This window comes from Oncorhynchus tshawytscha, unplaced genomic scaffold (assembly GCF_018296145.1).
Source record: "Oncorhynchus tshawytscha isolate Ot180627B unplaced genomic scaffold, Otsh_v2.0 Un_contig_6829_pilon_pilon, whole genome shotgun sequence".
Classification (NCBI taxonomy): Eukaryota; Metazoa; Chordata; class Actinopteri; order Salmoniformes; family Salmonidae; genus Oncorhynchus; species Oncorhynchus tshawytscha.
The window spans coordinates 73,962-87,469 of NW_024609670.1; the positions used below are offsets into that span (position 1 = coordinate 73,962).

General features: G+C 41.7%; 1 protein-coding gene across 1 annotated transcript; it reads right to left on the minus strand.

The window, feature by feature from the left end:
• Positions 1-3,260: 3,260 nt before the first annotated feature.
• LOC112242584 (acidic leucine-rich nuclear phosphoprotein 32 family member B) lies at positions 3,261-13,508 on the minus strand. The gene is given in 8 exon segments (XM_042316776.1): positions 3,261-3,461; positions 3,463-3,524; positions 5,602-5,641; positions 5,742-5,848; positions 6,164-6,335; positions 6,450-6,572; positions 6,866-7,015; positions 12,871-13,508. Coding segments are annotated over 8 exon segments (1,305 nt in total). The 5' UTR covers positions 13,426-13,508; the 3' UTR covers positions 3,261-3,365.

Consider the following 13,508-nt stretch of genomic DNA (forward strand, 5'->3'; position numbering starts at 1 on the left):
TTCTCACAATCGCTCTACAAACAAATTGCCCAGCATGGTTCATTTCTGAACTGTTAGAGTTAGACCAGTAGTTTAACGTAACACAAAAATGGTTATTTCAGTTGTGATTGGGATATATTTACCAAATTATCAGGAACATTTTAGATGTATTTTCCCTTCAAAATGCACCAGAAACAACCATTTCACAGCTATTTCTTTTAAAAAGTTATGACATGGGGGCATGCCCCGGCCCCATTGACCTTGACCCCCCCAATGGGCAACACAAATTTACACCCTTGATGTCTATAGTCCGAAATTGTAATTTATTTCACCACTATGGCCTATTTATTGCCTTTCCTCCGGTATCCTACCTCATTTGCACACTGTATATAAACTTTTTTCTACTGTATTATTGACTATGTTTGTTTATTCCATGTGTAACTCTGTTGTTGTGTGTGCTGCACTGCTTTGCTTTATCTTGGCCAGGTCACAGTTGTAAATGAGAACTTGTTCTCAACTAGCCTACCTGGTTAAATAAAGGTGAAAAGAAAATAGCAGCAAAGGGGGGACCAACTCCATGATGTTCCACGAGCAGATGTCCACATACTTTTGGTCATGTAGTGTATGTAACCATGGTTCCACTTAAAAAATGTGGCACAACATCTTCCTGGTCCAAATGCTTATACTATGGCCCATTCTTAAATGACGGCCTCCCGAGTGGTGTAGCGGTCTACACCGGGGGGGGGGGGGATCATTGTAAAAATAAGAATTTGTTCTTAAAGCTACAACGCAACTTTTTGGGCACCCTGACCAAATTCACATAGAAAAGTGGGTTATAGATCTTTCATGCTCATCGAAAGCAAGTCTAGGAAGCAGTAGATCTGTTCTATGTGCTCTATTTCTATGATTCATGTTAAGTTTAGTGGTCTTTACCTTTCGGTTTTGTGCACCGTCTTCAAACAGCTGGAAAAAAACTCTGGTTATTGAGAATATATTTCACAGCGGTTTAGATGGCACAATGATTCTCTACACAGGTAGTATTCATCTCTTACCCTGAGGTCCGGCACCTGCTGGATTTCTGTTCTACCTGACAATTAATTGCACACACCTGGTGTCCCAGGTCTAAATCAGTCCCTGATTAGAGGGGAACAATTAAAAATAAGCAGTGGAACTGGCTTCGTGGTCCAGAGTTTAGGCACAAACTGAAATTAGGCAAACTATTAGAATTTTAGCAACCAGGTAATGGCGGTGCGATTTCTGCATATTCTACTTTTAAGTAGTTAACCACATAGCTACCCCGTCTATCTGCAATAACCATGACTCACCACACTGCTGCTACGGTCACTTTATTCCTAGTTATATGTACACATCTACCTCGTACCCCTGCACAGACTTGGTACTGGTACCTCTTGTATATAGCCATGCTATCGTTATTCATTGTACATTTTACAAAGCATGTGACAAATAACATTTGAGTTGCAGTGAAACTTCTGTTCCTATTGCTGTCTTTTCACCTTCCCGCCCATTCAAAATTAAATAAGCTGCAACATGTCATCTCGTGGAGTGACTGAAGTATCCATTGAGGAATTTGGTGCATATTGTGTGATATAAATATGAGTTCTAGACTTGTCACTAGCGCAAAACGTAAACATTTTATTTACAAAGCTTGGTCATACAGAGAGTAAAAAAAAAAAAGTAGCTATAACCTTGATTTGTGCAACAGGCGGCCACACAAAATCACAGCTCGCTTGTCACACAGTTGCTATAGCAATTTTATTTTGGGGGGAAAAAAATAAAGAATGCAGACAAAGGGGTAAGAAATAAACCTAACAATGTATTCATAATTCATCCAACAAAAATATTAAAAGCGCAGACCCAAAATGAAATACCAATCCTGAAGTCCTCACACAGGTATACATAAAGGGGGAGTTGACAGTGAAATTGTGGAATGCGGAGTAGTGCGCTGCTTGAGAACCTTGGGAATGTCTCTGGATTCCATGGGGCGGAGGCAGCTCCACTCTGACCAACCGTCTGGTACAGCCTTGCCCTAGACTAGAGGTCGACCGATTAGGATTTTTCAACGCCGATACAGATTATTGGAGGACCGAAAAAGCCGATACCGATTAAAATCGGACGATTTTCTATTTATTTATTTGTAATAATGACAATTACAACAATACTGAATGAACACTTATTTTAACTTAATATAATACATCAATAAAATCTATTTAGCCTCAAGTAAATAATGAAACATGTTCAATTTGGTTTAAATAATGCAAAAAAAAGTGTTGGAGAAGAAAGTAAAAGTGCAATATGTGCCATGTAAGAAGGCTAAAGTTTCAGTTCCTTGTTCAGAACATGAGAACATATGAAAGCTAGTGGTTCCTTTTAACATGAGTCTTCAATATTCCCAGGTAAGAAGTTTTAGGTTGTAGTTATTATAGGAATTATAGGACTATTTCCCTCTATACCATTTGTATTTCATTAACCTTTGACTATTGGATGTTCTTATAGGCACTTTAGTATTGCCTGTGTAACAGTATAGCTTCCGTCCCTCTCCTCGTTCCTCCCTGGGCTCGAACCAGCAACACAACAACAGCCACCATCGAAGCAGCGTTACCCATGCAGAGCAAGGGGAACAACTACTAGAAGGCTCAGAGCGAGTGATGTTTGAAATGCTATTAGCGCGCACTAACTAGCTAGCCATTTCACTTCGGTTACACCAGCCTCATCTCGGGAGTTGATAGGCTTGAAGTCATAAACAGCGCAATGCTTGACGCACAACAAAGAGCTGCTGGCAAAATGCCCGAAAGTGCTGTTTGAATGAATGTTTACACGCCTGCTTCTGCCTACCACCGCTCAGTCAGATACTTAGATACTTGTATGCTCAGTCAGATTATATGCAACGCAGGACACACTAGATAATATCTAGTAATATCATCAACCATGTGTAGTTAACTAGTGATTATGATTGATTGTTTTTTATAAGATAAGTTTAATGCTAGCTAGCAACTTACCTTGGCTTACTGCATTAGCGTAACAGGCAGTCTCTTTGTGGAGTGCAACTAGAGAGAGGCAGGTCGTTATTGCATTGGACTAGTTAACTGTAAGGTTGCAAGATTGGATCCCCTGAGCTGACAAGGTAAAAATCTGTCGTTCTGCCCCTGAAGAAGGCAGTTAACCCACCGTTCCTAGGTTGTCATTGAAAATAAGAATGTGTTCTTAACTGACTTGCCTAGTTAAATAAAAAAGGTATAAAATTAATAAAATAAAAATTAATAAAAAAATATATTTTTAAAAAATCAATAAAATCGGCGCCCAAAAATACCAATTTTTGAGAAAACTTTAAAAAATCGGCCATACCAATTAATCGGTCGACCTCTACACTAGACGGGCTCAAAGATGGGAGAGAGTCGTGGCGTAGGTAGGGTGGGTGTCAGGGTGGAGAGGGAAGGGGTTGGTAACTTGATAGGCTGTCGTTTTCTGCTCATAATCATCTTTGTCAGGCTCTTGCTTTCTCTTCTCTCCTTGGACAGCCTTGATTTCTGGTAGAAATGGGAAAGGTTCATTATACTATACTAGTGATGCACTGACATGACATTTTTGGCCGATACCGATATGCAACATTTTCCTTGCCAAAAAAACCTGATACCGATAACCAATATTTAAAATTTTAGCAGCCTTTTAAGCATTCTCGTACAGTTAAATAGTTAACACACACAAACATGGACGCAGCGGTCCAAGGCACCGCAACTCAGTGCAAGAGGCATCACTACAGTCTCTGGTTCAAATCCAGGCTGTATCACATCCGGCTGTGATTGGGGGTCACATAGGGCGGTGCACAATTGGCCCAGCGTCGTCCAGGTTTGGCCGGGGTAGGCTGTCATTGTTGTTCTTAACTGACTTGCCTAGTTAAATAAAAGGTTACACACAAACTGACCAAAAAGTTATTTTGATGGCACTTAAGCATGTCTCCATTACCAGTAAAACATCATAAAAACGCATTTATTTCACTTACTTGCTGTGTCGTTCATTTGTTTAGTCGTTTCATTCTCAACCAGGATTGATATGGAACTCCATTTGGGTCTTTGCACCGCAAAAAAGATACATATCGATGATTTGTTGTGACATGAAATACAAGTGATAGTGTAAAAAATTTATGAACGCGTTAAATTATTGTGACATGAAGTCATATTCAGGTCCTGATTGGTCACACCATTTGACGTGTCAAATAAGCTTGTTGCCCAATCAGGACCTGAATATGACTGTACGTCACAATAATTTAACATGTTCATTAATTTACGTAGTTCCTAGTTCCTATTTCATATGTCACAACGATTCATCGGTACGTATGCTATGATGCTGGTAAAGTTGTCTCGCACAGTGCTGATCATAAAAAAAAAATGCTTGCTAGCTCATGGATGCAAACAATGTTCTTCCCCAAAAACATAGCAAAACCACGTTTCAGTAGCATAGCTAGGTGTCATCTAAAATAACCCTAATTTATAAGACAGTTCTTATTTGATTAATGGTGGTCGGACCCATCTATGTGAAGCTAGCCACAATAAGGATTAGCCACAATAGTGGACTTTGCGGTTAGCCTTCAAAATAAAAGTTTGGCATAATGCTACTATTTGTATTAATTTGCATCACTGTCAATGACACTTATTTTGAAGGCAAACTGAAAATTCCACTATTGTGCCTAATCCTTATTGTGGCTAGCTTCACGACACATAACCCGGTCCGGTCGAGCATCACTAGCCAGATGAAGTTAACTGGCTGCTTATAACGTTAGCATTGGGCAACAGGGTTAAGTAGCTGGCTAGCTATTTATTTTCATGAACTGAAGTTCAATTTCAATAGGGGAACAACAAGTGGCTACCTAGCTAATACTTACAATTCCTAAATCCTTGCTAAGAATTATGAAAATGACTGCAGTTTCTACTGTTATTTCTTTTCAAGCTGGTTGTATTGGTGCTACCTAAAGCTAGCTACCCCAGAAGATGCGGTCAAACAAATGATGCTTTATTAAACGCGGTATTGTAAACATCGTTCATGGCCGGTGTTTGCAGACTTTTTTGTAGAGCTTTGACAGTTCTACTGTATCATTTTTGACACGCAAAGACCCAAACGGCGTTCCATAGTATGTATGTCGTAACGCTACTACTGTGTAACTCCGGTAGGAGCTATTCTGAAAAATAGCGCAATTGGTAGTGTGTACCAGTGCTCGACCAGTCGGCGAAAGCCAACATTACCCACGACAGAGAACGGTTGATTGTCAAGGGCAATGAATTCCATTATCTTGGCTTTAATGGATTTCGCCTTTGAGTTGTCTTGTTGAAATTCTTACTCTTTCAAATAACTGCTCGACTTGTTGACTACTCGATCCACACAGCAGACATTGTGGGCTAGGTTAGGAATGCTGTGTTGCGCAAAATGTTTACATGGCGTCATTAGCTCATGTACCTACTTTATAGGTATGCATGTCAGCTTTGACATCGGTTTTGCACATTGGCGTTAACCAGATATGTTCACCGATATATCATGCATCCCTATACTATATGGTACTGTACTTAGTAAAGTATCCAAAAGTGAGCTTGTGTCAAAGTATGAATGACATACCATCTTCGTCAACTTCATCATCAATGCCGAGATCTTCCTCCTGGAGAGAAGTGACAGAGCAGGTCAGCATCCACAGAGCTCTCAAACCATATTGATCTTTTTAAACTATTGGGTCACAAACAAACCGAAAATGGCTTTACCTCCTTATCTCCGCTGAGCTCATCATCCTCTCCTACTACTACTCTCTCCTCTTCATAGTCATCATCCTCCTCGTCAAAGTCTTCCTCCTCTACGTCCTCATCCTCTCCTAAAAAACAAATACACCACCTCCATTGTCAGTCATCACAGAGAAATGCCGACAAACCCTACAAATACACAACAGAATTGCCTTCCATGACAAAACATATGGATTGCAATATATAAATATTCCATTTAGCAGATGTTTTATAGTGATGCGAGCATACATTTTACGAACGGGAGGTCCTGGGAATCGAACCCAGTATCCTGCCGTTGCAAGTGCCATGCTCTACCAACTGAGTTACAGAAGACCTTCCAGTCAACGCACATCTGCACTTACATTTCCTTGTATTCCCTCAAACACACAAACTAAATGGCTGCCCACCGTCGTCATCGTCCACCTCTCCGTCCGAGTCGGTCGCCTCCCGGTCCTCCGCGTCGTACCCGTCCAGGTAGGTGAGCTGAGGGAGCAGCTTGAACACACTCTCCCTGTAGTCGTTCAGGTTGGTCACCTCACAGTTGAACAAGTCTAGAGACTTCAGGCTATCCAGCTTTTTCTGTGGGACCAAATTGGTCAAAACTATTTGGGGAAATGAAATTTGAGGCATAGCCTGAGCCAATGAGATGGTGTCACACAGTATTGTGCTCTACCGGGAGTTTGGTGTACCTACCAAAGGTTCCAACGTGCTGATGTCTTTCAGTTTGTTCCCGCTAAGATTTAGATGTGTGAGGTTGGGGAGTTTCTCAGCTAGCACGTCAAGGCCACCAGAGATTCTGTTGTCACTGAGTTCCAACTGCAACATAATGTGAAGATATCAGTCACTTCTGTCCAAAAACACCAAAGCAAGTAACAGCCTTTCAGAAAATAATGACTATGTCCCAAATGGTACCCTATTCCTTACATAGAGCACTACTTTAGACCAGGGCCCTCAAAAGTGCACTTATATAGGGAATAGGGTGCCATTAGGGACGAACAAATGGCTCTTTCTATACCACCCCCCGGCAGAATTTAAGGTATTTTTCAAAAGGAGTTAACACAAATGTTACTGTAAGTGTAAGCTTGTGTTAAAAAATGGAGAACCCCCACCTTTTTCAGTTTCCCAAGTTTGGGAAGGTTGGAGACTGAGATTAGGCCAACGTTTATCAAACTGAGGAATTCCAGATTGACAAATTCTTCTGTAAGGCCTTTGATTTTCCCTTCATTTGATCTGCAGTTGTCCAGGACAAGTTCTCGTACCTATAAGGATAAAATAATTTGTTCAATTGTAATCCATGTAATTCAAAAAAACAAAAAACAAACATGCATGAGTTGTTTCAGATGCATTAAACACTCAATGGATAATGCACCCATATTATGAAAAACATTTTATGCATTTATATAAAAGTTGTGGGAAACCTGTTTAGAATAGTCACATGTTGGCAACAGTAACTTGCTGCATCAATATTTTTCATGGATAAAAACAAAAAGCTTTTAATCTAAACTTCAGGATGAAAAAGGTCAATACACAAAATATGGACCGCAATGATAGGAGTGGTTGTTATTCCACTGACAGTTTCCCTGACTTCTGTATGAATACTTGCAACTGCTCAGTTCCTAGTTACAAAATGTTACATGTAATTGTTTAAAGAGCAGAGTTCACATTTAAATAGTCAGGGACAGTCGTTGCGCAACAAAAACGTTTAAGAAAGTTAACATTGAACGTCAAAGGTCATGATTTGCACACTAACAAAGTGAAACATTGATAAGGTTGTCGAGTGGAGCCATCAATAAAAGGTATTCGGTTGCATGATGTTTTATGTCGAGGCACCGCGGTTGTTTCTTTAAACCAGCTGCCACGAGGAAGAACCGCACAATACAGTTCTACCTTCACTTGCCCGCTGTTCAGTCACTAATGACACATGCAATGCTTTTTGTTAGCAAGCTCGCTACAGGCTAGCCATTGCCCTTTTAAGCGCTGCCGTGCAGTTGAAGACCTGCAAGAGGAGCTTGACTGCCCGCAAACGCTCAAAAGTAGCTGGAGCGTTGCACAGGCCGAAGCACATAATGGTGCCAGGTTTCCTCCAGACGTGACGTCACGCTTGGCATTCAGGCCAAAGACTTCAATCTTGGTTTCATCAGACCAGAGAATCTTGTTTTCCATGGTCCAAGAGTCCTTTAGATGCCTTTTGGCAAACTCCAATTGGGCTGTCATGTGCCTTACTGAGGAGTGGCTTTCATCTGCCCACTCCAGCATGAAGACCTGATTGGTGAAGTGCTGCAGAGATGGGAGAACCTTCTAGAAGGTCAACCATCTCCACAGAGGAACTCTGGAGCTCTGTCAGAGTAGCCAACAGGTACAGCAAGCTTTGCAAGGAGATTTGGAGATTATCAGAAAATGGGTTTGCCAAAACAAACTTGCTTTAAACACCAAGAAAGTTGTTGGTCTGTTCAACTAGGAAAAGGCCAAAACAGCATGGGATACAATTAAGTATGGGAGGAGTACAAATTGAAGAAGTGGCAGAAACCAAACTATTGGGAGTGCAGCTAGACAACTGCTTATCATGGTCGTCTCAAATAACTAATCTATGTAAAAAAAATATTAAAACAGCATGCATAATCAGAAGGATAGCTAAATATTTACCATGAAAAATCCTTCAGCAAATAACACAGGCATTGGTTGAGAGTCAAGTGAACTATTGTTCGGTGGTCTGGGGAAATGCATCATCTAGTGAAGTTAGGAGGCTGCAGAATGCACAGAATAAAGCAGCAAGGATTGTTTTAAGGTGGAGATATGGTTCTTCTGTTGCAGTCATGCGCAGTGTTCTTGGTTGGTCATCAATCGACAAGGTCATCGAAAAAAAACATGCTTATTTTATAATATACATCATTTAAAATGGACAAGTTCTATTCACAAAGGTATTCAGTTGGTAAGAGACAGACATTCCGTAAATACTAGGAATAGATTGTCCACCATCTATGCGTTATCCAGAGAGAAAAAAGAAATGGGCAAAAGAACATTTCGATTTAGAGCAATAAAGAAATGGAATAAATTAACTGAGCAAACTAGAAACCTTTCAATATAGAAGTTTAAACATTATTTAAAAATAATTTAAATATAGTATATAGAAATGTTGTGGGACTATAGTAGATGAAGAATCAATATTTTTTTTAGATTGAGTATTTATTGGGTCATTATGCTAGTGTATTATGTATGTTTGTAATAGTGTGTTATATGTGAAAGTGTGTATTATAAATTGTATTTTAATGTTTAAGGACTCTTGGAAGATTAGTCCAAATGGGGACTAAAAGAGATCCTAATAAAAGCTAATCAAATCAATCAGGTTCTTGGTCACCTCCCTGACCAAGGCCCTCCTCCCCCAATTGCTCAGTCTGGCCGGGCAGCCAGCTCCAGGAAGAGTCTTAGTGGTTCCAAACTTCTTCCATTTAAGAATGGAGGCCACTGTGTACTTGGTGTGCCTTCAATGATGCAGACATTTTTTGGTACCCTTCCCCAGATCTGTGCCTTGACACAATCTGTCTCATGGCTTGGTTTTTGCTCTGATGTGTACTGTGGTACCTTAAAATAGACAGGTGTGTGCCTTTCCAAATCACATCCAATCAATTGAATTCACCACAGGTGTCTCAAAGATGATCAATGGAAACAGGATGCACCTGAGCTCAATTGAGTCTCATAGTAAAGAGTCTGAATACATATGTAAATAAGTTTATTTTATTTTTTAAAACAACCATTTTCACTTTGTCATTATGGGATAACAAAACATGGACAAGTCAAGGGGTCTGAATACTTTCCAAAGGTTGCTGGCTGTCACGTGACCTATATCAGTACACTTAACTTGAACATTATGAAACATCTATTAGATCAAATAAACCTCACGTAGCAAATAGGCCATACATTTTTGTTGACCAAATTCAAAACTCATTGACCGCCATACAAAAACTCCTTGCTTGGTTGGCGAAACAACCCCACTTGCTGGAGGGAGAAAGATTTTCAGCCAAATTAGGCCTCACTTCCTCTTTGTTATAGCTAGTACACACCAGTAGCACAGAACAATCAGACAGATATTTCACCAGTTGCATGAATATGAAGCATCTGGTTGGTGTCTGGTTAGCATCTGGTCACTCAATACTAAATATGGTGATGAGGAGGCCCAGTGGCCAGCAATGGGAGAAGATGGAGTTTGGGCCGACATTCTGCTAATTTTCTCATCTATTAAACATTTGATCTCCATACAGTATTGTGTTTCCAAAACTAGAATCTGTAACAGACAAGAGTTTTGTAGATTTTACCCTTTGCCAAAGTAAAAAAAAAAATGTATGTGTTCCATATGAAAAATATGCAATAAATGATAGAACGTGCCAATAGGATCTCACTAGATCGTGCATGCTCTGCCCATCTCCTTGGTTGTTCTGCCAACTATGATTCATTTGCTCCCATTGGAAATGACCAGGCTCAGGTCTATCTTGGGCACAGGAGGTTGGTGGCACCTTAATTGGGGAGAATGGACTCGTGTTAATGACTGGAGTGGAATGGTATCAAATGTGACTCGTTTCAGAAAAAACCTTGCGTATGTCACGGGTCACTATTTCACAGGTGAGCCATTTGAATATAATTTTTTTTAAATCAAAATGCATATTTTGGCAGAAATGTCTTCTGAAACATAACTTTCATGTGCCTTAAAACTTGTATGCCTTCTGTAAATACAAATAAAATTGTTAAATACTGAGCCTAGTTGGTTTAGCCACAGAAAGACAGCAACCTTCTCGCTAGCCATGATTGGCTGAGATAATGAGTGGACTGGACATGCCGAGAGATGAGTTCGGATTGGTCTGCCATATAGCACGCTTCTGTCCATTTGAGCAGGTCAGTATGTGTATGTAATCCTGTCTTGCGCGGCTTTTTTTTTTTTTTTTTTTTTTTTTTTTTTACAATATATTGCGTAGGAGAACTGCATAAGTGTTGCTCTCCACTTTCTGGAGGACCAAGTTTTAATCAGTGGAATTGGAGAATGACAGCTAAGGAGATGGAGAAAACACCAGTCTCTGGATTACATCTTCAAACTAAGGGCAACCATGGTCAAATACATCAAACACGTGGTTTCCGGCCATTATGAGTCGTTCTCCCCGCAGCAGCCTTCTGTGCTCTTGGGTTAGTTATAAAAATCTTTACTAGTAGTGTCCTTCGCCCCCACCGGTCAGACACTGTTTTCTCGCAGTTCTGTTAACGACGGCGGCAGCGGAGGACACTGTGCTAGCTTAGCCAGCTCGTCCTGAGGCTGACGCCGGTACACAGCAGGCGGGGGCGATGACGTGTGTTAGCTAGCTAACAGTGTAGCTGACTAGCAAGCTAGCACATGGTGTCGTCCCAGCCTCCCACCTGTCGTGGGGGCGACCGTTAGACAGTGTCCTTCGCCCCCGCTTGTCAGGCATGGTTTTCTCCGGTACGTGGGGGCGACAGTGTGCTAGCTAGCTAACTAACAAGCTAGCACACAGTGTTGCTAACTACCATGCTAGCACAGTGTTTCCCCAGCTTCCCGACTGCTGTGGGAGCGACCCGGTAGTGTCCCGCTAGCTAGCAAAGAGGACTCTGGTACACAGCAGGCGGGGGCGACGCCATGCGTTAACTAATAAGCTAACAGTGTCGCTGACTAGCAAGCTAGCTAGTTAGCACATGGTATCACCCCAGCCTCCCATGTGTTGTGCTAGTGAGAGGTGGGGGGCGACCGGTAAACAGTGTCCTTCGCACCCGCCTGTCAGGCATGGTTTTCTCCGGTATGTGGGGGCGAAAGTGTGCTAGCTAGCTAACTAACACGCTAGCAGTGTCACCCCAGCCTCCCGACTGCTGTGCTAGCGACCACTAGACAGTGTCCCGCTAGCAGAAAAAGAGGACTCCGGTACACAGCAGGAGAGGGTGAAACATTTATTTCCCTTTTGATCCACATTCAAAAAGGTGTCACACAAGCATGAAGATGTTGTGCTCTAGGGGTGCATTCATGCGGGAACCAATGGACTTATCGGGGTGTTTCTACAGATGCAGGAGGGGACGTCCCTAAAGATGCAGGAATGCCCACATGCAACAACGCCCTGAATTGCAGGCTGCAGTTGCACACTATTGGAAATTAGTAAAACAAAGATGGAGTTCCTTCCTCGAGCTTCAAAGACGACAGAATGACAACATGGCGATTCCTGAGATGCAGTGATCTAAACGCTCCAAATAAGAATGACTGTTTACTCGCAGTAATACCGTAAAAATATCAATGAAAATGCATTCAATGTTGAATACTTGTATTCATGCATGCATGAAAAGCCAGAGGGTCGAACGGAGCTTTAGCAACCCACACACCGAACGCCTTTTTGCTCGGTCTCATGTCATTCAGCCCGGCTTTTTCACAAGACGGCGACCAACATGTTAATTGTCTTTCCTATACATTATAAAATGTGAAATTATTAACACAAAGTACAATATATCGACAATGAACGTGGAGCTTGTTGGCCAGTTTCAGTAAGTTTTTTGTTTTCCTTCGTGGTAGTTGCGAGGAATAATATGGCTGGGAATAAACATTCGTTGACCGCTCGCAACAGATGCGGTAAAGAAGTCGATCGAACTGGACCAAAACAATGGAATTGCCATGGAAACGCATATGGGAAAGGGCTGTGTAGGAAAGATTCCGAATTTCTTCATTGCCCCAACGAAATTAGTTTACATTTAGGCAATGTATTTTACACGTTAAGGTAAAAATCGGAGTAGAACGCTTATATGGATGTCAACATCATGTCATCGTAACCAATCAACTGTGTTACAGTTTTAAAAAACGACTGACTACCACCGATTGATGTATGCTACCTAACAAGTTTAGCCATATGAACGGGAGTTAGTATTTAGCCGTCACTTCTTCTGAGCCTTAAGGGGCAACTTCTAAACATTATGCAGCGAAAACAGCCAAACATATCAATCGGGTTTAAGAACCACATTGTGGGCCTGTGACAATACATAAATAAACCCTTATTTGATACATCCACTTTGCTTGGCGCACATTCAACAAATCTGACCTATCTAATCAATGGAACGATCTGCATTCCACTGACTCCTTTACCGTATCTACACAGGCGATGTTTTTCCACTCTTCGTTTGCCCGGCGTTTGCTGCTGTAGCCCATCCGTGACAACGATCGGCGAGTTGTGCGTTCCGAGATGCCGTTCTGCACACCACTGTTGTACTGCGCCGTTATTTGTCTAACTGTAGCCCGCCTGTTAGTTTGCACGATTCTTTCCAATCTCCTTCGACCTCTCTTATCAACGAGCTGTTTACGCCCACTGGACTGTCGCTGACTGGATGTTTTTTGTTTGTCGCGCCATTCTCGGTAAACCACAGACACTGCCGTGCGTGAAAAGCCCAAGAGTGCGGATGTTTGTGATATACTGGACCCTGCGCGCCTGGAACCGACGATCATACCACGCTCAAAGTCCCTTAAGTCACTCTTTTTGCCCATTCTTACGTTCAATATAACATAACTAGACGCCTGTCTGCATGCTTTATATAGCAAGCCACGGCCACGTGACTGTCTGTAGGAGCGATCCATTTTCGGGAACGGGGTGGTGCACCAAATTATGTGTTTAACCCCTGGAGTGGGGTACTGTATTGCAGCCATCTTGGCACTCAATTGTGAGAGTATTTTAGAAGCTATAGAAAAGCATGTGTCTACATTCGTTTGACACGTGTATTCTATTACAG